The sequence below is a fragment of the Gallinula chloropus genome (assembly GCF_964237585.1).
Source record: "Gallinula chloropus genome assembly, chromosome: 1".
Taxonomy (NCBI): Eukaryota; Metazoa; Chordata; class Aves; order Gruiformes; family Rallidae; genus Gallinula; species Gallinula chloropus.
In genome coordinates this window covers 209,379,909-209,404,726 of record NC_140085.1, presented here as the reverse complement: position 1 = coordinate 209,404,726, position 24,818 = coordinate 209,379,909, and the positions used below count along the sequence as shown (strand labels likewise).

The 24,818-nt window shown below is 52.1% G+C and overlaps 1 protein-coding gene across 1 annotated transcript; it reads right to left on the bottom strand.

Annotated features, from left to right (window-relative positions):
- Positions 1–8,042: 8,042 nt before the first annotated feature.
- Positions 8,043–10,752, bottom strand: SHISA2 (shisa family member 2; the record flags this gene model as incomplete). Its single annotated transcript, XM_084277733.1, has 2 exons — positions 8,043–8,596; positions 10,449–10,752. 2 exons carry the CDS (start codon positions 10,750–10,752, stop codon positions 8,043–8,045), a joined length of 858 nt encoding a protein of 285 aa, XP_084133859.1.
- Between the last annotated feature and the right edge of the window lie 14,066 nt (positions 10,753–24,818).

Sequence of the window (24,818 nt, the reverse complement as noted above, 5' to 3'; positions counted from 1 at the left end):
TAAAGTAACTTTTCTTTCAGCTTTCCTGCTGTGCTGCCTGCAGCACAAATGAGAAGGGGATGACACCTCTCCTTAGCAAGCTGTGTGCACCCACCTGGCCTTGCCCAGTGCAGAAGGTGACCAAGTTGTCACCTGTGTGGTTTACAGAATCACAAGGTTGGAAGAGACCTTTGAAGATTATCGAGTCCAACCATTCCCATCCTGAGCTAAACCAGATCCCTAAGTACCTCATCTACCCTTTTTTTGAACACATCCAGGGAAGGTGACTCAACCTCCTCCCTGGGCAGCCTGTTCCAGGCCCTGACAACTCTTGCAGGAAAACATTTGTTTCTAATGTCCAATCTGTCCCTGCCCTGGCACAGCTTCATGCCATTTGCCCTTGTCCCATCTCCTGTCACCTGGCTGAAGAGACCATCGCCCACCTCTCTACAACCTCCCTTCAGGTAGTTGTAGGTGGGGAGAAGGTCTCCCCTCAGCCTCCTCTTCTCCAGGCTGAACATCCCCAGCTCCCTCAGCCGCTCCTCAGAGGATTTGCCCTCCAGCCCCTTCCCCAGCCTGGTTGCCCTTCTCTGCACTTGCACTTTCATCTCATCGGTGTAAACACCAAATTTCATAAATATTAAGAAAAATGTAAATCAACCTTTTTTTCTGGTTTTAGTTTGGTTGGTTGTTTTTTTTTTAACCAAGCCCAGCAGCCAGGACAATGCTGGAGGCACTTGCAGTCTGGGAGCTGTGATTCACCTTATGCTCCAGAGAGGTTTCTCTCCCCACTTCTAAACAACCATTTGGGAGCACACAGGTGCTCTGACACACCTAGCAACTTCTCAGCTGTGCCTAGTGAAGGGTTTGCCGCCTTGCTCTCAGTATTTGGAAAACTAGGAAGGCATTTGCTAGGGAGCTGCTTTGGCAGGGGGGGTTGGACCCGATGATCTCTTGAGGCCCCTTCCAACCCCTATGATTCTATGATTTGTTATATGGGCACAATTAATGAAGCTGTGCCTCCACTCATTAGCCATCCGCTCCAGCTCAGCAGCATGATGCCCAGTTCCCTGGGGGGGGGACAGGGCTGGTGGGGGCGGGGGGGACAAGAAATGGAGAAGACACGATGCCCAGAGAAAACATGGTAAACAGGCCGGCATGTAGGATAGGAGCTGGAGGAGGTGAGAGGTGCAGGGTCATGGGCTTGGGAGGAAAAGTCCCAGTGTCAGCGTGCTGAGCTTTTCCAGATATGAAAGCAAATTAATCCCCCCCCCCCTCAGGGTTTACTGCGGATGGGCCAACGCTGCCGGCATTCGGCTGATGCGGAGCAGGCGTGTGTCACGCTGCCTCACCCGAGCGCTTCCCACGGGTGAAGCCCACACTGATCCCTTAGAATCATAGGATCATAGAATGGTCTGGGTTGGAAGGGACCCCAAGGATCACAGAGCTCCAACCCCCCTGCCACAGGCAGGGACACCAACCTCCAGGCCTGGAGCTACACAAGACTGCCCAGGGCCCCATCCAGCCTGGCCTTAAACACCTCCAGGGACGGGGAATCCACTACCTCTCTGGGCAGCCTGTTCCAGCACCTTGCCAGTCTTTCTGTAAAAAACTTCCCCCTAAGATCTAATCTAAACCTTCCCTCCTTTAGCTTTAGTCCATTCCCCCTTGTCCTGCCATTATCTGCTCTTTTAAAAAGTTGAATCCACTCCTACTTATAAGCTCCCTTCAGGGACTGGAAGGCTGCAATGAGGTCCCCCCGCAGCCTTCTCTTCTCCAGGCTGAACAAGCCCAGTTCCCTCAGCCTCTCTTTGTAGGGGAGGTGCTCCAGCCCTCTAATCATCCTTGTGGCTCCTCTGAACCCTCTCCAACAGTTCCACATCCTTCTTGTATTGGGGGCCCCAGATCTGGACACAGGACTCCAGATGGGGCCTCACGAGGGCAGAGTAGAGAGGGACAATCCCCTCCCTGTCCCTGCTGCCACTCCTCTGCTGATGGAGCCCAGGATCCCATTGGCCTTGTGAGCTGCAAGAGCACACTGCTGGCTCATGTCAAGCTTCTCATCCACCACAATCCCCAAATCCTTCTCAGCAGGGCTGCTCTCCAGGAGCTCTTCTCCCAGTCTGTATCTGTGTCTGGGATCCTTCCAGCCCAAGTGCAACACCTGACACTTGGCAGTGTTGAACCTCATTAGGTTCCCCCGGGCCCACCTTTCCAGCCTGTCAAGATCCCTCTGGATGGCTTCCTTTCCTTCTGTTGTGTCGACCACACCACTCAGCTTGGTGTCATCCGCAAACTTGCTGAGGCTGCACTCAATTCCATCATCCATGTCATTGATAAAGATGTTAAAGAGCACCAGTCCCAAGACAGATCCCCTCATGCCATGTGGGGCAGCGTGGTGAGCATCTCCCACTGCTGGGGTGCTGGAGGCTGTTACAGCACCCATGACCAACCGGTGGTGTGTGGCTGTTCATGTTGTGCTGAAATGTGGGGACAGTTCTGCTGCAGGACAGGGGATGCTGAGCCCCAGGGCAGGGCAGGGTTCCGCTTGACTGGTCCATCATTACAGGTGGGGAAGGGGAGAAAGGATGGCACAAGATGAAGTGTCTTGTTCAGGCTGTTTGCAAGTGATCCTGGGCAGGAAAATGTTGCGAGCCCCACTGAGGACAGAGAAATAATACAAAGGGACCTACAGAGAAGCAAGAAATATGAGCAGGAAACAATAAAATGAGATTCAGCCTGGAAAAATACAGGGAAATACGTGTGGGGAATAGTCCAAACAACTTCAGTGGGAGGGAAAGAATGGGAAAGCAGAAAATCTGGAAGGGAAAGAAGAGCTTTGGCATGACCAAAACTGAATGGCAAATGAGGTATTTTGAAAAGGAGGTGCTGAGGTTAATGTGCTGAGCTGGGACCCAAACCCCAGCCCACTCTCCTGTGGGCATTAGGGACCACATTTAAGCAACAGTCTCTAATTGCACCACTATTTTCCTCTAATAAACGTAGTGATGGCTGGTAACAGCTGTACAGGGGCACGCAAACCTCCTGCTAATGGGGAGCAAGGGCCTTTGGTCTCTGATCGTGCCCAGCTAATAGGCAAGATGTTTCAAAGCAGTTCTCCACGTGCATGTTGTGAGGGGGTCGTGTCGCTGGCGATGGTTTCTCGCTGTTCCTCTGTGTGGCTTTGTGGTTTGGGCACTGTGGGTCAGCTGGCACCCCCTGTCTTGCTCTATCTGAGCACAGCAGAGTTGCCCACACTTCTCCAGGCGAGGCCACCATGGAGTCACAGACTGGTTTGGGATGGAAGGGACCTCAAAGTCCATCCAGTTCCAACCCCTGCCATAGGCAGGGACACCCTCCACTAGCCCAGGCTGCCCAGAGCCCCATCCAACCTGACCTTGAACACTGCCAGGGAGGGGGCAGCCACAGCTTCTCTGGGCAGCCTGTGCCAGGGCCTCACCACCCTCAGAGTAAAGACTTTCTTCCTAATGTCTAACCTAAACCTATTCTCTTTCAGCTTGGAGCCGTTGCCCCTTGTCCTATCACTACACTCCCTGGTGAACAGTCCCTCTCCCACTCTTCTGTAGGCCCCTTTAAGTATTGGTAGGCTGCAAGTAGGCCACCCTGGAGCCTTCTCTTCTCCAGACTCAACAAGCCCAACTCTCAGCCTGTCTTCATAGGAGAGGTGCTCCAGCCCCTGATCATCTTCGTGGCCTCCTCTGGCCTCTCTCCAACAGCTCTAAGTCTTTCCTATACTGGGGATCCCAGAGCTGGACACAGCACTCCAGGTGAGGTCTCATGAGAGCAGAGGGGCAGAATCACCTCCCTGGACCTGCTGGCTAACCGCTGCAGAAGCCAGCGCTAAGGAAGGACTCCATGCGCTTCGAACTGCCAGTGAGCGGGCGTGTGTGTTTAAGGGGTGTAAACAGTAGGGAAAAGGAAGGGTAATTGTTTAGGGCAGCCTGGGAAGATGGGACCAAATAACAGGATGAGCAAGCAAAAAGGCATCAGGCCTTGCAGGGCAGGTTTGCTGAGCCATGAGTCATCCCGCACTGTGCTGCAGGCCCGGCTGCCCCGGTGCCCACATGGAGCACGGCCAGGGCCGCAGGGTGGGTGAGGTGGCCACGGGAGTGGCTCCATCACTTCTTACAACTATGCAAGTCTGTTAACAAAAAAAAAAGCATTCATGGGCCATGCAGCAGGTTTAGGAGTGTGGCTGTGATGATTTATTTAATTTCTTTTTAATAATCCTCAGGCTTCAGGTTCTTGCATTATAAGGGAAAGGGGGAGACTGTCTCTCCCATGGACCTGCTTCAGGTGCAGTGGTAGGCTGGGCGCACCGGTGCCCATCCCTGGGCTGTCAGGGCACAGCACTGCACAGCAGCCCTGCACTTGGGTTTTCCAGTTGCCATGTTACACAGGAGACTATTCTTTTTGCGCTGTAAGCAGCCAGACCCTGGGGCTCAGCTAGCACAGTAGCCTGTAAAAGTAAATGGATGCATCGTTCCTAACCACCTCTTAGTTTAGCAGCACTGGTTTCCACACTCTCTTCCCCCGTGTCATCCAGAGTCACCAAGGGCAGCAGGAAAAAAAAAAAGCTCTATATACCTCCTGACCAAGGAACAAACAACTGCCCCAGGGAGAAAAAAAAAACAACCCACAAAACAAACAAAAAAGCTCCACCCCCCCACCCCCCCAAAAAAAAAAAAAATCAACAACCCCCAACAAAAAAAACCCCAACCCAACAAACTCGAGATTTTAACACAAACCACTGGCCTCTCCTGCAGTGACATGCTCATCATGTCAGTACATCTGCTCTAAACTATGGCTGACCCCCTCCTCTCCTGCCAGCTTTCTGCTTCCAGCCCTGCTCCATGGGCACATGTGATATCCAGGCTGCCTCAGGCTATGTGCTGGTGGGTTTTGGGTGGGGTTTTTTTTTGGGGGGGGGGGGGGGTTGGGTTTTCCCTCCTGAGGACAGAGTGTGCTCAGGTGGGAAGGGTGCCAGCACAGAGGGCAGTGGGAACAGCATGGCCACTTACTGGGTTACGCCATCAAAATGCATGGCTGGTAACTGTGAACCCAGCAAACCCAAACCCTCTGACAATGCCACTTGCTGTGGGGTAGATGGTGTTATTTGGAAAGGGGGAACCAATGGGGCCATGGGCTCTGCCCATCCTGTTCCCATAGCTGCTCCACAACCATCCCTCTTCTTCACCTCACACTCTTCGCTCCCCGTCCCCCAAACAACCCCCTCAGACACAGTGCAGGGTGTTTTTTTACCATTACTCTTCAAAAGCACAGCCAACCCCCCCAACTGTGCGCTCTGGCAGGGGCCAAAGGACTGGGCTGGCCAGACACATGAGGGTAGACAACGTAAAGCCTTGACTTTAAGGCAAACACCCAAACTCTAACAGAGCAAACAACGGCAAAGTCACACCATAAAGTATTTATTAAGAAACAAAGGGGGCTTTTTTTTCTTCATTTGTAAGAAACACTTTAAAGCAAGTGCCCTTTCAGAGAGTTAAAAGCTGTATCAAACGGTAACATTGGTTTTACATTATTGTACATGACAAAAAAAATCAAAACAAAAAAAACAACCAAAAAACAAACCCAAAAATCCAAACCCCACCACATCTCACAAACTTCCTTTTATTACAACTCAGGTTTCTCTGCCTTCAGTTGTAAATTAATTTCTACAGACTTAAATTTAACTTATTCTTTTTTTTTTTTTAACAAGTAAACACTATACAAAGAGTCACCTGAATGTCATCGGTCAGAGGAGGTGTCCTTGCCAGGGCACGTGCAAGGCAGCACACGCTGGCAGGAGGCAAGAGCTGGCCGGGTCAGGAAGGATACCGAAGGCATGGACAGGCTCATCTTCTGGCCACGCAGTGACAGGCAGGGTCTGACCTGGGGCCAAGCACCTCCAGCTCCTGCCGAAGCCACCAGCAGCTGGGAGGATCCTGCCCCTGTCCTGAGCAAACCCAGCTTTGTGAGGTCAGAGTGACCAAGCTGCTTCGCTTGCCTCAAACAAAATTTGGGGAAGGTAGGAACTTGATTTCTCCACCTCCAAAAGCCTGGGATCACCCCACTCTGGTGGCACTCACTGCCTTTAAGGTGTGTGTCCCCTGCCCCGAGCTGTGTGGGCAGGGCAGAGCAGCCACCCACCTCTCCAGCAGCCAGTCGCTGCTATGCCAAAGCCACCCAGCCTGGCTGGAGGGGGAAGCCAGGTCTCCCAAGCCAACCTTTCTCCCCAGGTCCTGCCTGCTGAGCAGCCAGGGCGCCGGCAGCAGCCAGGAACAGCGGCGCTGGGATAAATCGCCCATTCATTTTCACAGGGCAGCGGCCAGTCCCCTCCTGCCCGCTGCAGGCTGCTTGTGTGTGGCATGTTTGTGAGCCAGCCCTGGCATTTGGCAACGCCTCCATCCCTATGGGGAATTTAAAAACAGACATACAAAAAAAAATAGTCGTGTCACAGTTATTGCTACATACTGATACAGTATCAGACACTGCGAAACCTCTTATGGGCTCCGGTCTGGTTACAGTAATCGCCCAGTTTTGGCACACGCCCTCAGTCCCCTCAAGGACTGAGCAGATGGAAATGCAGAGACTACCTTGTGAGGGTTTTTTTTTCCTGAAGAGACAAAACAGGCCTCCAACAGGTTGGTTTGTTACAGCTGGGGTGGTACATCACCACTGGAACAGCCGATTGTCCCCACTGCGCTGGCGCCGCTTCAACATGGAGAGGTATTTTTCCCCAGACGGACCAAAGCCAAGAGGAAGCCAGCAGCTCCAGTACAAAGTGTTGTGTCCCCCCATTACATCACACCTCCTCCTGACCCCCATAGCATCACAGCCAGCCACAAGCACCTTCATCCTTTGGTTGGGCCTTCTACCTTTTTTTTAAATGCAGCGGTGCCTTCCTACTCCTCCACCCCACAGGAAACAAAGAAAAGGGGATGGGCTTCAAACCTCCAGCAGCCTCTCCGTGCCCAGGCTGGGGTGGCTTTGCGTGACCCCCAAGGAGCAGGGCTGGGGACCCGGAGCAGGCTGTTGGAGCCGGCAGCAGTGGGGGGATACAAAACCCATTTTCCTGTGGCCAGACTCGAGCACAAGCAGGGTTTGGGTCTGACAACTCGGTGCTCCTTCCCACGGGTTTACTATTTCATGGGAAGTGAGGTTACATCAGGCGTCACAGTACATCTGGAGTCACAGTACAACCTTCTTCTGCAAAGGTGGCTTCAGCTCAGATGCTGCTAGCTGTACCAAGAGCTTGGCTGGAAGAGCAAGCACCGCCTACCCTGTTTTCAGTAAGTTCATAAAGTCCATGCAAGCCACTGCTGGGTTCTGATCTTGAGGCAAAACCAAATCAAGAAGGGTTTCAAGTGCACTGGAAGGAAGAGCTGAATCATTCTGGCCCTTCTAATTCCTACATAAGTACCAGGGACAAAGAAAACGGGTCTTTGCAAGACTTAAGCCTTTCATGGCATCTCACCCCAAACCTGGGGCACATAAGAAATCACAGGGGCTGGTACCAGCACCCAGCACACAGGGATTGCACTGGTCAGCTCTCAGTTGTGATTGTCTGTAAAGCGATGGGAAACGTCACTGAGGAGCTGGGAGAGGAGAAAAAGAGGGTGTCGTAAGTACTGTGGTCTCGTGCGGTGTAACAAAACTCTTCCTGCAAATTAATTAGGCAAATATTTGTGAGCATGTCATACCTGAAGGGCACTTAACGGCTCCGGCATTTATCTGGCGAGTGCAGCGATGTGAAATGCATACGCATTTCCCGTGTAATCCTTGGCCGCTGTAAATCTTGCGCTGGAATGAGAGCGTGTCTGGCAAGGCTAATTCAGAGATATCATCCTACACGTCCTGGCAACGGACCCCCGATGAAAATAAATGGTTTATAAACACTGTCTGACATGCATGAGCCTTTCAAAATTATTTACAAGCGATGTTCTGGGAGCTTCGTTCCGAGGAAGGATTTCTCCTCCGTTCAGTTTAGATGAGAGTAAAAAAAAATCTGTTGGGTGGGGAGGGGGAGGAAGGCGTCAGCGCTACACAGTCACGGCCGGGTACATCTTCTGTTCGCTGCTGGTGTGCGGGTAGGGGGACTGGATCTGCCTGTAGCCGCTCTGCAAACCGTCGAGGAAGGGGGGCACCGGGGTCAGCGGCATCGAGTCGTGCTGCACAGCGTAGCCCACGTACTGGGGGTGCAGGTACTGCCCCTGGTGCGGCACGATCTGGGTCGCCTGCTGGCAGTTCAGCACCGAGAAGTTCGTTGGCATGTTGACGTAGACGTTATTCATGGTGCCTTCTGGCAAACAGCAGTTCGTCTGGGACCTGGTTGGAGGGGCTCTTGCCCCTGAGTTGGCGCTGGAGCTGGAGCTGGCAGCTGTGCTCGACTGGCGGGAGGAGGAGCCCCGGGAGGTGCTGGCACTTGGGATCATGGGGATCGTCTCCATCAGGCGGGTGCCCCCAGGGGCACGGCTCTGCTGGGGCTCCTGCTTGGGCCGCAGGCATCGGCAGCAGCAAGCTGCCACCAGCGACCCCAGGATGATGAAGGCGACAAATACAGATCCAACGATAAGGAACGGCACGTAGATGGGCACTGCAACAGCAAGGAACACACCATCACTGGGGGACAAGGACGAGTCTCAGCAGCTCTGGCAGAAGGTCCCCACCTCCTCCCCCCACCCCAGCACAGGTCAGTGCAGGTTGAACACTAAAAGCTGTGTGTGCAGCCGAGCATTTTACACAGGAAGATGAAAAGGGCTGCAAAACCAATGGCTGGAGTTTCCACAAGCATCTTTAAAGTTATTAGCAGGGAGGAAAGCCCACAGCTCACGCCTCGAGGGAGGACAGCTCGCTCCTGCTCCTACTGATGGTGGTCTAATCCACATCAACCACTACTGCAGATCTTGTCTCCAAGATGCCCCACTGGAAACATCAGGCAAGGGACCACCAGCTTTAACAGTGCCGTAGGGAGATACTTTGGGGGCAGGATCCTGCTCAGGGCTTGAGGTGGTCAAACCCCCGTGCTGCAGCACATCCCTCCCCATCACCAGCCCTCTCCAGTTGACCAGATGGCAGGCACAAAGGCTCTGTCAACTTGCAGCCCTGGGCATGAGTGGTCAGCAACTCTGTGCTTCATCCACAGGTTTAGGGAGAGACCACAGGGTGGGCAGCAGGGTGACAGCACCACAGTGAAGCTTCCCTACTATCACAGGGGCAGCATCACTCCTTGCAAGGCTTAAAGAAGAGATGCAAGGGTGGGAGCAGAAAGTACAAGTGATAGTTCAGTGGTGGGGTCAGAGACTGTGACAAGGTGGATGGCGAACACCATCCTCAGAATGACCTGGGCTCCTGTTGCTCTGTGCACGAGTAAACACTGTTTTCACTGCCTCATTAATAAATCTGAGTGGAGATATGAGGGGAAGGTGCCCCCCGCCCCCTTTCAGCACTCGCAAACGCTCTGGACAACCCAGCAGCCCTGCGCCTCAGGCAGGGCTGTGGGCCCCTGCTTGCCCCGTGCTATTGCAGCCACTGCCAGTCGTGTCCCCGGCACAGCAGCTGCCCTTCCTGCAAGTCAGCCAGCGACTGCTGAGCAGTGAACACTGAGAAAACACATTGTTGAGGAAAACACCTTGTTCTGGGCAGCGCAAGGGAGTTGTTGTCTGTCTGCTCTGGGCAGAACACCTCCTTGCACAGCCAATGACATGGAGCGAGTTACAGCAGAAGGGCCACGTTTGTCCCGTTTCTTCCGTATTTTTTCGGGCATTTTAAACAAAAGGCTTGCAGAATCCTGCCTCTAGTCCCGCTCTCGGTGCTGCCCCTCAGCAGGTGCACGCACTTGCTACGGAGCGTAACACACAAGTTTTCTCGGAGTAATCTGTCCAATTACAACATCACTTCGGGCTACTTCCAGCGCTGGGGATGGCAGCTGGGGTGCTGGGAAGCCACCGGGGCTTTTTTTGCTTTTAAAGCAGCAGCAAACTCAAGTTTATCCGTGCAATTCAGTCCTGTAAAAAGCCGCGGTACGTAAAGGGGGCATCACCCGAGCTGGAACGGCATTCACCGGTAAGAGCGGGGCCGGCCAGGAGTGACTCTGCCAGTGGCACGTTACTGTTTCGCTCAGGCGGGTTTGGGGGCTTTTTCTCCTCCCCTTTTGCGCTGGGGAGCCCCAGGCAGAGCCGAGGAGCGGTGCCGGAGCCGCACGGGACGGGACGTGCCACCTACTCCTGCGTAAGACAGGACCGGGCTTTCAAGGAACAGGGAGGGAAGACGAGGCACCCGAGCGTGGGTGAAGGGCCGCCACCGGCTCGGCTGGCCCCACCTCCGGCCGTTCTGCCCCCCGGCTCGCCGGCGGAGAGGCCTGGCGACAAAGCGAAGGGAGGCGCGGGAGAGGAGTCCGCCGCTCCTCCGGAGCCACCGAACCTCGCGGGACCCCGGGGCCGCCTCACCTGCCGCGCCGTCGGGGCCGTCCTTGCCGGGGCGGCCCGTCTCGCCGCCGCCCTGCCGCCGGTCGTTGTCGCAGGCGCCCTGGTCCAGGCGCGCCTCGGCGCTGGAGCAGCAGTACCGGAGGGCGCAGCTGCCGCAGCAGATGGTGGCGTCGCCGCCGTCGAAGCGCTCGGGGCACTGGAAGCCGTCCCGCCAGCCGCCCTGCCCGTCCAGCCAGCCGTGGCAGTACTCCCCGCTGGCCGCGGCCCCCGCCGGCAGCAGCCAGCCCAGCGCCGCCAGCAGCAGCCAGCACCGCCCGCCCCGCATGGCGCCGCCGAGGGGGCGGCGGGCGGGCGGCCGGTCGGTCAGAGCCCCCCCGCGCCGGGGCAGCGCCGCCCGGCCCCCCGGGACATGCAGCCGCCGCCAAGCGGGGAGTCTCGCCGCGGGTCCTGCCGCTGCCGCCGCATGCCCGGGGCCGGCCCGCGGGGTGCGGAGCCGCCGCCGTTAAGAACCCACCGGGCGGCGCGGGGAGGGGAGTGGGGAAGGCGGGTGGCGCCGCTACTCGCTGCTCCCTCCCCGCCGCCGCGCCGCGACCGCCCGGCCCGCGCCCTGCGCCGCGCCCATGGGCGAAGGTAGGCGGGAGCGGCTGTAATCCTCCGCCCGCCCGGGGGGGGGGGGGGCACCGAGCCGCCGCTGTGCGCCCCGTCCGGCGCCTCACCCGGCACAGCCGCTGGGACGGGGAGCCCGCCGCGCCCCGCGCTTATAGGCAGCGGCGGCTGCTCAGCGCGCATGCGCACGCCCCGCCCCGCCCGACGGGGCGGCCCCGCGCCCCCTGCCCGGGGGAGTGAGGGGACACGGGAGCGCGGCCGGGGGGCGCGCTGCCACCCCGAGCCCTGAGCTCCGCAGTGCCGCCGCAGGCCGGCGTCCTCCCCGTCGCGACCTACAGCCGAAACCAGCCCCCCCTCCCCTCAGCCCGCCCCCCGAAACAAACCCCCCAGCGACCCCACCGCCGGAGGGGCGGCCGCCGGGCCCCGCAGCGCCCCGCGGCGCGGGCTGACGGTGACGCGAGGCTGCGCTTTCAAACGCGCCCGAGCTGCCAGGGCGTCAAGAAAAGTGTGACTTCTGCGTAGAGATCAAACCCAGCTGCCCTGGCCCGGGCCCAGCTTTCGCTCCCCGGGCAGCCCCTCACGTCAAACGTACCGCTCGGAGCGGGCGATGCCGCTGCCGAACCTTCGCTTCCCCGCCAGGAAGCGACCGCAAAGTTACCTTCGTTACCCCCACGCTTCTCTTCTCCAGCCACATCACCGCCTGTCACCAGGCACAGCCCCGGCCGGCCCCCTCCATTCTCGTCTCCCCCTTTTGTTCTCTTTGCAGCCGCCCCGGACAGCTGCGCCTTTCACAGAGGTATTAGTTCGGACCAGCAGATTCTGGTCAAATTACACCCAGGTAATTGCGTTTTGCCCCCCTCGGCCTCCGCGCTGCTCCCAGCGAGTTACTTACCAGCCGCGTCCCGCTCCCCGCTCAGCCCCGGCCACAGCCGTGCCAGGGCCGGGGCAGAGGTGGTTCCCCCACATCTCTTGCCCTGCCCCAGGGAGGACTAGTCACCCGGAGCGGCCAGTCTTTGGGAAACAGGAGCATAGGAAGTTCCGCACCAATATGCGGAAAAACTTTTCCCCAGTGAGGGTGCCAGAGCCCTGGGACAGGCTGCCCAGGGAGGTGGTGGAGTCTCCATCTCTGGAGATATTCCAGCCCCGTCTGGACGCCTGTCTGAGTGATATCTCCTAGGGAGCTCCTTTGGCAGGGGGGTTGGACCCGATGATCTCTCCAGGTCCCTTCCAACCCCTACAATTCTATGAAAGCTCTATGAAAAGCTATGAAACGGTTATGGAGGTGTAAAGGGGGAGAGCAGCAGGACAGGTTCTGTGTCACCCTTATGGACCCAGCTGGACAGGTGAAGGGATCTGACCGCTGAGGTGCTCCATGGGTTGGTCCATCAGCAGTTACCCAGAGCTGTCAGCTCCAGCCTGTTTGGTGTGGGGTGAGGGGCACGCCAGGGGCAGCCGTGACTGATGGCAGATTTCATACAAAGGCACCTTATCACCCAGAGCGCCCACTGCCCAAGTCAGCCCCACACTGCGGGTCAGCCCCGAGGCACAGCGAGGGAATCGGGGCATCAGGGGAGGAGTTAAACCCGCGAGCTCCCCTCAGCGACCTGGCACCCCCACCCCCTGACCGATCGCACGGCAGCTCTTACAGGGCTCTTTAAACCTGGGTTGGACTGACGTTTTCATAGTAAGAAAAGCAGCTTCATGATACTTTTACACGTGGCAAGGAAACTGCTTTCCCAGCCCTGTCCTTGGAGTGGGTGGCTCCACAGATACGCTCTGAGGTGGATCTCTTCCAGCAGCAACAGCAGACTAACCAGGAGGCAGATACAATGGAACACACAAGCGCTCCCAGCTAGGAGCCCTGATGACAACAGAGTACCAGATCCCTTGCAGAGATCACCTCTGACAGGTATTTTACCCCTTCCCAGCTCAGAATTTGTCCCAAGCTGCTGGGGTACAACCAGAGATAACAGCACACTCACTTCATCAGGCTTTTGTAAAACCTAAAGCACTTGGTGCTTTGCTAAGTGTGTTAGAATTATTTGGCAGTAGACTAATTAGTCTTTACAAGCAGATCAGGTAATATCTCTATGACAGAAAGTTTAAAGCACACAACCCCCCCCTAAAATGTGCAAAACCTGGTAAGTATAGCCAACAGTCTTTTCTATTCTGCAACTTTTTCACTCACTTTCCTGTGTCTAGTAATCTCGTAACATCAGCTCAATCCATTTCCACGCAAATAAACCCACCCCTAAGGCCCCAGATCCTGGGGGACACCAACTTCGTTGGGTCCCATTAAAAGGAGCAGCTTGCAGATCTTAGATAGGATTGAAACATCATATGCATGTTAGAGTGGGCAAAGATTTTTAAAAGCCTAGAGATGTTCACTAATGATCACATTGTCTGTAAATCTCTATTATCTGCTTCAACTGCATTTTTATTATTTCTTGTAAATGTCTGTGCTACCAGGTGTAGTTTTCTGAAGCCTCTGGCACAGTGGAAATGGCCTTTGCCCTTCACAGACCCACAGAATCACAGAACATTGGGAGTTGGAAGGAACCTTGAAAGATCATCTAGTCCAACCCCCCTGCCAGAGCAGGATCACCCAGACTGAATCACACAGGAATGCATCCAGGAGGGTTTTAAATGTCTCCAGAGAAGGAGACTCCACAACCTCTCTGGGCAGCCTGTCCCAGTGCTCCATCACCCTCACAGGGAAGTAGTTCCTCCTTATATTCACATGGAACTTTGTATGCTCCAGCTTGCACCCACTGCCCCTTGTCCTATTGCTGGGCATCACTGGGAAGAGCCTGGCTCTGTCCTCCTGACACTCACCCTTTACATATTTGTAAACATTAATGAGGTGACCCCTCAGTCTCCTCCAGGCTAAAGAGACCCAGCTTCCTCAGCCTTTCCTCACAAGGAAGGTGTTCTACTCATATTGGTGTCCCTGTGCTGGACTCTTTCAAGTAGTTCCCTGTCCTTCTTGGACTGAGGGGCCCAGAACTGGACACGATATTCCAGGTGCAGTCTCAAGCCAAATGCACGACCGCAGGAAAGCAAACCCAACATTGTCACCCCATCACTTGAAGAACACACGTGCTGTTCTGATTCCTGAAATGTCTTCTTGCAGCAAGGAAAACAAGAGTTAAGATGACTCCAGTTAGTTGTCTGAAACTGATAAAGTACATTTTCCATATAATTTTTAACACCCTGAAGGGCAAAGGGTGTGCGGAGCAGTGTAGGGGATAAGTACACTCACAGCCTGGCACAGCTTTATAGAACCCAGTGTCCAGCTGCAGCGCTGGCTGTGTGAGAGTGATACCCACACACCTGTGTCCAGGCACAGAGCTGTGACATGGCTCCCCACACCCATGCCAGACTGGGATGCTGATCCTTGCAGGCAAAGCTGCTGCAGGATAATTGCCACCATGACTGTGCAACCAGTATCTCCTCGCTTTGTAAATTCATTCAGTCTCTGCATTGACAGATACCCTCCTTGTTACAGCAAAGGCATGTTTGCTGCGTCACTACTACAGTCCCTCTACAGAAGGGGATTTTCCCTAAGTATTTAAGTGCCTTCAGAGCACGGTGCTTTGCTTTCCTTAGGCTTGCAGACCTCCTTCACTGCAACTCCTGGCAAACACAACTGCTTCTACTTCAAAAAAATTAAAAAAAGATAGAAATAGGACAGGCATGGGAAGAGGGACATGCCAAAAGCATGTCTTTTGGGCTTAACAGCTCCCGGTTCAATGGAGGGAAACCAAGGGCCTTGAGTCTGAGCTGCTGAACTGGTCTCAGTGAGGTACCACAAATATTTGTCTGAGCTGGCTGAGCCAGCACGCGTTGGACAGGAAGGAAAGAAGGGACAAATTAGGGGAAGCTGTAACAACAGCCAGTACGAAACAGTCCCTCACCCTCTGGTGTCCCTCTCACAAAATCTCCAAGCTGAAGCAGGAGCACAGACCTGTCGCCTTGCTCTGTACCTCTGTTTTCATTGGAACCTCTTTAGAGCTACGGACAGGAAAAGCCCGTGGTCGGACTCTCTGAGCTGCCGCGGGCTTCCGTGGGTGTGCAAGTGGTTCTTGCTGTTCGGGATGTTTTGCTTTCCCTATCATATTTCCAACCCATGCTCTGCAAATTGCCGCTGTCCCTTGAAGGTAAGAGAGACACTGAACTGGCAGCAACTCCCACCCCTTTTCCTTTCAGCCCGTTGGAGATAAGCTTTGGCCAGTGGGTGGGTGCTTTCTTTTCTTCCCCTCTGGGCTATTCGGTTTCATTCTCAGCAGCGCAGTCAACAGCGAGTGGATTTTATCCACTCGAGTACAAGTGATGTTACCTGCTTTTCGTTGCCCAGCCCCACACACCTAACAGGCAGCCTTTCTCCTTGCATTTAGCAGGCGTCTCTACCATTACATCATTGCCTGCAAACAGTGTTACGCCCTCATCGAAAACCAAGATTCAGGAATTCCTTCGGCTCTGCAGTTGTGTCCACAGCATGACAAATCCGGATTGCAAGTTAAAACTCATAACCTGAAGCCTCCTCCCAGAGAAGAGCCAAAACTCATCACCACGGTACTATCGCTTAGATCACTCGACATGTAGAAGCCAGGCAAGCACCGGGTTTTATTGCGGTCTGTACACTTCCATAGTGCAGCTTAACACTTCATCGGTGGAGAGTCCTCCTCCTCCTCCTGGCACTACAGAGCAACAGAACCGGTTCCTGCCTGAAAGCCCAGCTGGCTATGCAGAGCTTGGGTTATTGAAAAACCTGGTTTGGGCCCTGGGCTTTTTGGTTTTATTCTTTTTTAAACTTCTAAGCAAATCACCTCGGAGGCAGAAATCCCTGCGCCTCGTGCATCCATCCCGAGGAAGTTTCTGCTCAGGTAAAGCCCCGTTTCCACTGGTAAAGCGATGCCTTGCTGCCCCCGTGTGCGATTAAGTGGGAAGGGTAGCGTTATTAAAACTTCACCGCCGCGGATCTGCGCAGAGACCTGCCGCTGCCAGGAGCGCAGCCCCTACTCACAGGTTACACCAACGCGGTTTCACAGCTGAGGATAGTTACCAGGACATATATGAGCTTAACTTTGCAAGGGGTTCCTGCTCTCCCTGCCCTGGTTATGAGCTATCTTTACACGAGTGTAGCCATACCTGTGGTAAGTATTACTTACACACCAGCACTAGATTTAACGGCCCATACCGCTGTGCCGATTATGGCATTACTTGCATAAGCTGGGCTGGTTTTTATTTCTGCTTGGGGAACATATTTAATATCTACATTTTAAAATACACGTGTATTCATAACAGAAAGGCTTTCTTTTATTTGCTCTCATTTCCTGGAAAATAATTAGAACAAGATGACCCAAGGAGCAAGCTCACAGAAAGAAGCAAAGGACTGTAAAAAGAACTTTGAATTCAATGATATGAAGTTTGCAACACCCCTCAAGGGCCGGGCATCTGTGGCGGCAGGACCAGCACCAAGCACATCAGTACACAAAGGCTCGGCCTCTGTCAGGGGTCACTGTCTCTGCACATGCAGCAGTGACAGCCCTGGCACCGCCTTATCACCGCCAATACAGACACCTCCCGTATCGCACGGCTGGCTCCAAAATGCAGCGCTGCCTCGATAACGGGGTTCAGGGGTGCCAGGGGGCTGGGTAATGGTAATCTAAGTGCTGGGGGACATCTTCCTCCAAATCACGGGGGTAACACTGCAGCAAGTTAAGCTGAAGGCTGTTTCTCAGCAAACACCCCCCCAGTTTCAGCACTGAGCCCCGCCGGACCGGGGCTCCAGGGAGTTTGTTAGCATTGCCAGCTACTCAGCTGTGGTCAATACAAACGTCAGTGCATCGATTGTTGGGGCTCAGGCATACTGCAGGCACACCAGAGTGCTGGTATGGTATAGAAGACACAAAAGCTGATGTGCACATCTTTGTGTTGAAAGGAGTGTTGTTTCCTAATCAAATCGTTATTTCTGCTGTAACCAATCACTCAAGCCACTAGTAAAAAGGAAGGAATTTTAGCTTTTCCTCCCCCTCCTCAGACAAGAAGAGAAGAATTATTTATTGTGGACTAAATCCATCTTCCCAGTGCCTGCCCTCCCAGTGAGACCAGCCAGTCTGACAAGGCATCATTATTATAAAGCTATTTCAATTGAAAAAAGAAAAATCCCCAAAGTACAGGAACTTTCCACATTCACACTCCAGTTTGTGCTGCACAGAGCAGAAGCCATGAGCATTTTATCAAATGCAGGCCGAGAAACAGAATCTTGCTGTCACTCACCTCCTAACGCCACAGTGCAAGGCAGGGATTTAGGCACAGTACAGGAAAGCAGCATCACTACACAGCTTTTGCCCAGGGTGCTGCCTGTGCAGTGAGGTTAATGACCTGCATGCTGGGCTCCCTGGTATAAAAAAAGACAGGGATCTCCTGGAGAGAGTCCAGCGGAGGGCTATGAAGATGATTAAAGGCCTGGAGCATCTGCCCTACAAGGAGAGGCTGGAAAGAACTTTTGTCAGTCTTGACAAAAGAAGACTGAGAGGGGATCTGATTAATGTTTATAAATATCCCAAGTGTGGGACACAGGGGGAAATGGGCAGCCCCTTTTCAGTGCTCTGTGGAGACAGGACAAGGGGCAATGGCCTCATGTTGGAGCACAGGAAGTTCCACACCAACATGGGGAAGCACTTTTCCCCAGTGAGGGTGACAGAGCCCTGGGACAGGCTGCCCAGGGGGGTTGTGGAGTCTCCTGCTCTGGAGATATTCAAGACCTATCTGGATGCCTACCTGTGCAATCTGTCCTAAGGAACCTGCTTTGGCAGGGGGGTTGGACTCAATGATCTCTAAAGGTTCCTTCCAACCCCTACGATTCTGTGATTCTGCAGACAAGAAGGTGCTTCTCCTCTTGGTCTGGTTCAGTGGAACTTCAGGACAACTGAATTTTCTCTTTCCAATTTTACATAGGGATTATTAGTGCCAATGAGCAAGTAGCAACAATTTGATGCAGAAAATTAGCGATGTTTATGAGAATATTTTCTAGAACAGGACATTTTTGTATATTGCTCGAGGAAGAAGTAAAAAAGACTGTACCTGCTTGCATCATTGCTACTCTACTTGACACCAACAGCCCAGCTCAAACACAACTTACCTTGCAGACAGCATAACCCAGCTAGGAGGCCTTGGAATTCCCCACCCATCTCCACCCTCAGGACTAACTTTAAAGGATACATCCACCACTCTGCAACCACGCCTGGTTTTTAAGGCCACTATTCGGGTCCCTGCTGGAATGCTATCACCAGCCATCTGCCCGAGCCCACCATCTTTGCCCCAGTATGTCTCAGCAGCTCTGCAGCCTGGCAAATCTTGTTACCACCACAGCGAGGGGATCACCATGGCAGAACAGTAACAGCTGTCAGGGCTTCCACAGTGCTGGAGATAAAGCAATGGGAGAGGTGATGAGGAAGGTCGATGTCCAAGTGGAGACCAGTGACAAGTGGTGTTCTTTAGGGGTTGGTGAAGGGCCCAGTGCTGTTTAACATCTTTGTCAGTGATGTGGACCAAGTGGGATTGAGTGCACCTTCAGCAAGTTTGCCAATGACACCAAGCTGTGTGGTGTGGTCGACATGCTGGAGGGAAGGGATGCCATCCAGAGGGACATGGAAAGGCTGGAGAGGTGGGCCTGTATGAACAGAATGATTCACCAAGGCCAATGCAAGGCCCTGTACATAGGTTAGGGAAATCCCAAGCATAACTACAGGCTGGTTGGAGAATGGATTGTGAGCAGCCTTGAGAGGACTTGAGGGCATTGGTGGCCGAAAAATTCAATATGGTCCAGCAATGTGCACTTGCAGCCCAGAAAACCAACCGTGCCCTGGGCTGCATCAAATCCAGCATGACCAGCAGGTCCAGGGAGGTGCTTCTGCCTCTCTGCTCTGCACAGACCCCACCTGGAGTCCTGTGTCCAGCTCTGGGGTCCCCAGTACAAGAAAGACATGGACCTGTTGAACTGGGTCCAGAGGACACCCATGAAGATGATCAGGGGCTGGAGAACCTCTCCTATAAAGACAGGCTGGGAGATTTGGGCTTGTTCCTACTGGGACAATCCTATCGCCATGGACAGATTACCATGCCCAAAGCCAGCATAAACAGTATTAAAATCCTTTCCTGTTTCCTCTCCAAACAGAGCTCAGCATCAACTCCACTTTGCTACAGGGTGATCAAGCAGGAGCTTTGCCCTTGGGGTCTACACTGAGTAAGCTCCCAGGGGTAACACTTGGGTTTGGCTGCTGGTGGTAAGCAAACAGCTCACGTTAGCTGCAGGGATCTCCTTCAGACAGCCACCAGTTTCCCCAGTCAGCGGCCAAATTAAAAGGCAGAAGGAAAATAAGGCTGTTCCTAGTTGAAGCTGGTAATACATGCATTGCTAAGTCTCCTTTCCATGGCATGAACTAGTGCTTTTTGCCATCACTTCCATCAGTTCAGCCTGACACTAAATCCAAACCACCACCGCTGCTCTCAGCCTTGCTGTGAAGCACAAAGGAGGCAACAGGCTGGAGAGCTGTGCCAAGCAAAGACAACATGCTGGTAAGGTGCAGGTGTGCTGCCCATCACTCCTCTCCCCATCTCTGGCAGAGGTGGAGATGTGTCCCCATGCTGCTGAGGACCAAGGCAGTGCTGGCCTGACTACTTGCTGCCATTTTGGCCTGTCCACTTTGAAAGACAAACTTCTTTTTTAGCAAGGACTCCCATTCTCCACCTTATCCTGCACAGAACAGCAAGTATATGCCCCAAAGTTCAATTCCTTTGTGGGTGTTGATAAAGAAATAACGGTGGCCCAGACAGCACAGAAATGCTAACGCAGTTGACAGGATTAGGGGGTTTTGGTGTAGAGATTTACTAGATGAGCTTTAGCTACCCAACTGTATGTAGTTTGTGTGTTTTTCCCCCCAAGGTCTTACCAACTGAAGGGCTACTCAAGCTGCCTGTCACAATTCCCCCCCCCCCATGAGAATTTACTCACTTCTCTTATTAAGAGTATTTTCATGGTATTTTTCAGAATTCCAGGCTTCATATAAGTTTGGTTTTGACTATTTACCAAGTCTGTGTTCCTTTCCCTTTTTGCTACACTGTAGTGTCTGATCAAAGCCTCACCATGCTAGCTTGCTTTTGTGACCGGGATCGTCGCCTCTGAAGCACATCCTGTTACCATAACGTGCCACATTAAACACACAGAGCCAGCAAGGGATTTCTTGCCTGGGAGGTATATACCAGCCTCTAATCAGAATTGGATTTTAGAAGCAGCTACAAGACGTTCTATAAAGCTCTTGTCCTGCTTCTGCCCAAGCACACGCCGCACAGTGACACCTGCATCGAAGAGGAAACATAAAAAGAGGGAAATGCATCAATTTGAGATACACAAATCTTTCACCTGCTTGGGTATTGATGTGTTTAGGACAAGAGTACATATTCCATGCTATCCTTGCAAGTGCTCAGCAGAATTAACTCCATACCATGGTGGGACAGATCTGTACCCAAGGACAAGTAAAATCAGCCCAGAAGCTTTGCTAGAAATTTGCAGAAGTTTCTAAGCTTAATTATAACCTGTGCAAAGCAAGCTACTTACTTACAAGCCTTACTTACAAAAGGTGAGAAAACAAAAGGGGACCATCCTTTGGAAATATTACAGTTAACACATAACATACTCACCTCATCACATGGTGCTTCAGCTGCAGCGATGGGCTATAAAGATTAAATTCCTGAGGCTGAATAAAAAAAAAAATTAGGTAATAAAGCTCTTAAGAGGAGTGAAATGGGTTAGAAGGTCATTCAAATATTGGGGAACTTTAGCAAAATCCTAACATCTTAAAAAAAACCAAAAAAAAAAGTTTGGCAGCTATGCCTGCAAGGGTTTTGTAATGGCAGCAACTGGCAGCCCCCTGCTACATGGTGAAACCAGCAGTGCCCAACAGAGCTACTGGAATTCTGATGGGAATCCATTAATTTGAGTTTTTTATTCCTTTGGCTATGGAGTGAATTTATAATATGAAGAGAGAAGCACAGCCTACATATGTGACTTCACCGTTCCTCTGGTGTGCTTTTTTTTTAAAAAAAAAAAACCAAACAAACCAGACTTGGACAAAAAAAGCTCTAGGCTCGATTTTGTTTCATGGTGTTTAAATACAGGTCAGTTTCTTAACCTCCCACACCTTGAATGCATTTCTATTTTGCACTCCAATTCTATTATGTGTTTTGAAATTGGAAACAAAAATATAATTTGAAACAGTGTATATAATGCTGATCCCCAAAAATCATTGCTAAATTCAACCACCCAAGTGATATTCTGGGACTATTACTTTGGGACTATTACTCTTTCAAAGCCCATTTTGACTTTAGTTTGTACTCCAGCATGCAATTATTCTATAACATAATCACTTTTTCACTTAGGCAAAATTAAGGACAGGACTGTTGCCTTAATGTGAAAGGAAACAGAGCACAGGTGCCCAGGAGGCTCTGACAGCTTTCCAACCTACAAACCCGTACCTAGGGCTGCGCTGCAGTATGGCACCATCCAGATCTGTGTCACTGCAAACAGGTCCTGACAAACCCACAGTACAACATCCCTTCATCACCCTCCCCTTGCAAACCAGAGATCGAGGCCCTAAGCTTCAGCAAGAACACTCTGGCACTACACACCTCCTAGGAAAAACAATCCTGCGTATTAGCCAGCGACGTTTTTGTTTCTCCTATAACTCAGGAGAACAACAGGAGATGATCTTTCAAATAGGCAAGTATGTATTCCAAGGATCACAGCATTATTGTTTTATTGTTTGCACAATGGTAAGTTGCACATAGGGACAAACAGTACACATTTAGAATTAGTTTCACAAATTAATACATCACAAGAGAGTCCAGTGGTTTAACATACTAACTATTTAAAAAAGCATTAACAAAGGAGTACAAACATTACGGCTTTGACTGCAGCCCAATAAAAGTTTTAAGAATAAGGGTGAAATAAAAATAAACTGTAAGCTTTATTTTTCAGGCTTTATTTTTTGGAGACATTAAAAAAAAACCACATTGCATCCCTTCCTAAGAGACTGCTCACAAGATGCAGTAACATACAAGTACAAAAGTGAAGAATTCTGTGCTCGGTTTCCCTTAATTGTATCAGATCAAGTGACAAACTGAACATTTGTGGAAGAGCAATCACTGCTGAACGCAGAGATCATTTCCAAAACATAAGAAACAGTAATAACACTTGAATGATAGAAAGCAAATGAACTGGTACTAGAAAAATCTTATGCACTGCAACTGTTTTAGGAAAAAAAAGGTGCTTTTGTCAAAATGATTGCAAATACTCGTTTGATGCGTGTTATATACAACACATCTACAGAAAAAGCAACTCTGCTCCAAAGTTCCATGTTCACAACTCAACCTGCATCGTTATTTGCAGAGACCCAACTGATCCATCATTCCCCCTTTAGATGTTTTCTAAGGGTGTATTTGTAGTACACACCAGCTCGGCGCTTGCAGCACGTGTTCCAGTGTTGTACCATGCAAGATTCATAAACAACTGATGCAACAGCTTTAACCTTCAAATGACATAATTTTCCTCCTCTATCTTTTAGCAGCAACTTATTGTACTACACCTCCTATTGAAAGCAGATAGGCAACTGCTTTTAAGTCAATGCTAGCCGTGCCAAGGAGAACCTAGTGAATCAACTCCCTTTTGTAACAGGTAGCTTGTGTTTTTGTGAGTAGCATATCCTATCCCCTCCAACTGCAGGGAAAAGCTCCTCCAGCCCAACAACTCCTTGCTTGCACAGAGATCTTGTGGCATCCAGGGCTTCCAGCTGAAATCCTGCAAGGCCCTACTGTTCAGCTTGGGAGAGAAAACCAAATAAAACCCAACAGTTTGGGAACATTACCTATCAAACATCCGTGTCAAAATCTCAGATTCTTCTTCTGAGAGAGCTGGCAGATGTGCTTGCCAAACCCCTTTCCATCATCTCTCAGCAGTCCTGGCAGACTGGGGAAGTTCCACTCGACTGGAGGCTGGCAGATGTTACCCCCATATATAAGAACAGCCAGAAGGAGGATCCAGGGAACTACAGGCCTGTCAATCTGACCTCAGTCCCAGGGAAGATCATGGAGAGGGTCATCTTGGGAGCTATCGTGCAGCACACGTGTGATGGCCAGGGAATCAGGCCCAGTCAACATGGGTTTACAAAAGGTAGATCCTGTCAAACTAACCTGATCACCTTCTATGACAAGGTGACCCGCTTAAGGGACAAGGGGAAGGCTGTGGATGTGTCTACCTGGATTTCAGTAAAGCCTTTGACACGGTTTCTCACAGCATTCTGACTGAGAAACTGGCTGCCACTGGCCTTGACAGGTGGACCCTCAGCTGGGTTAGACTGGCTGGATGGCTGGGCCCAAAGGGTGGTGGTGAATGGAACCAAATCCAGCTGGAGGCCGGTCACGAGTAGCATCCTCCAGGGCTCAGTCCTGGGGCCAGGCTTGTTCAAAATCTTTATCGATGACCTCAATGAAGGGATTGAATGCTCCCTCAGTAAGTTTGCAGATAACACTAAACTGGGAGGAATTGTTGATCTGCCTGAGGGTAGGGAGGCTCTTCAGAGGGATCTGAACAGACTGGACTGATGGGCTGAGACCAATGGGATGAAGTTTAACAAGGCCAAGTGTAGAGTGCTGCACATGGGACAGAACAACCCCCTGCAGCGCTACAGGCTGGGGGAGACTGGCTGGAGAGCTGTCAGGCAGAGAAGGACCTGGGGGTGTTGGTTGACTGCAGGCTGAATATGAGCCAGCAGTGTGCCCAGGCGGCCAAGAAGGCCAATGGCATCTTGGCTTGTATCAAAAACTGTGGCCAGTAGGTCTAGGGAGGTAATTGTGCCCCTGTACGGGGCATTGGTGAGGCCACACCTCAAGTGCTGGGTCCAGTTCTGGGCTCCTCACCATAAGAAGGACATTGAGGTCCTGGAGCGAGTGCAGAGAAGGGCAACCAGGCTGGGGAAGGGGCTGGAGGGCAAATCCTCTGAGGAGTGGCTGAGGGAGCTGGGGCTGTTTAGCCTCAAGAAGAGGAAGCTGAGGGGAGACCTTCTCACCACCTACAACTACCTGAAGGGAGGTTGTAGAGAGGTGGGCAATGGTCTCTTCAGCCAGGTGACAGGAGATAGGACAAGGGGCAATGGCATGAAGCTGTGCCAGGGCAGGGACAGATTGGACATTAGAAACAAATGTTTTCCTGCAAGAGTTGTCAGGGCCTGGAACAGGCTGCCCAGGGAGGAGGTTGAGTCACCTTCCCTGGATGTGTTCAAAAAAAGGGTAGATGAGGTACTTAGGGATCTGGTTTAGCTTAAGATGGGAATGGTTGGACTTGATGGGTCTTTTCCAACCTTGTGATTCTGTGATTCTTTAGAGCTGACTGCTAACAAAAAGGTTAAAAAATATCCTGCTTCTAACCACTAGTTACCGAACTTTATGAAAAATAGTAAACACTGTATTTCAGCTGGTCTTGAACAACAAAACACAAGCAGCAGTGATGTCCTAGCCTGGGACCCATAGTTTTAAACTCCCAGAGAAACCACGGGGCAACATGGAGCAACAGCACACACAAAGGAAAGGAGACCTGTCTATGGGGCAAGGTTTGCACACCTTTATTTTATACATACATACACACACAGAGATGTGTGCACTGTACTGTATATATTTACATCCATATACACAAAACCACCCTGAAGTAGATTTAAAGGCCATATCCAG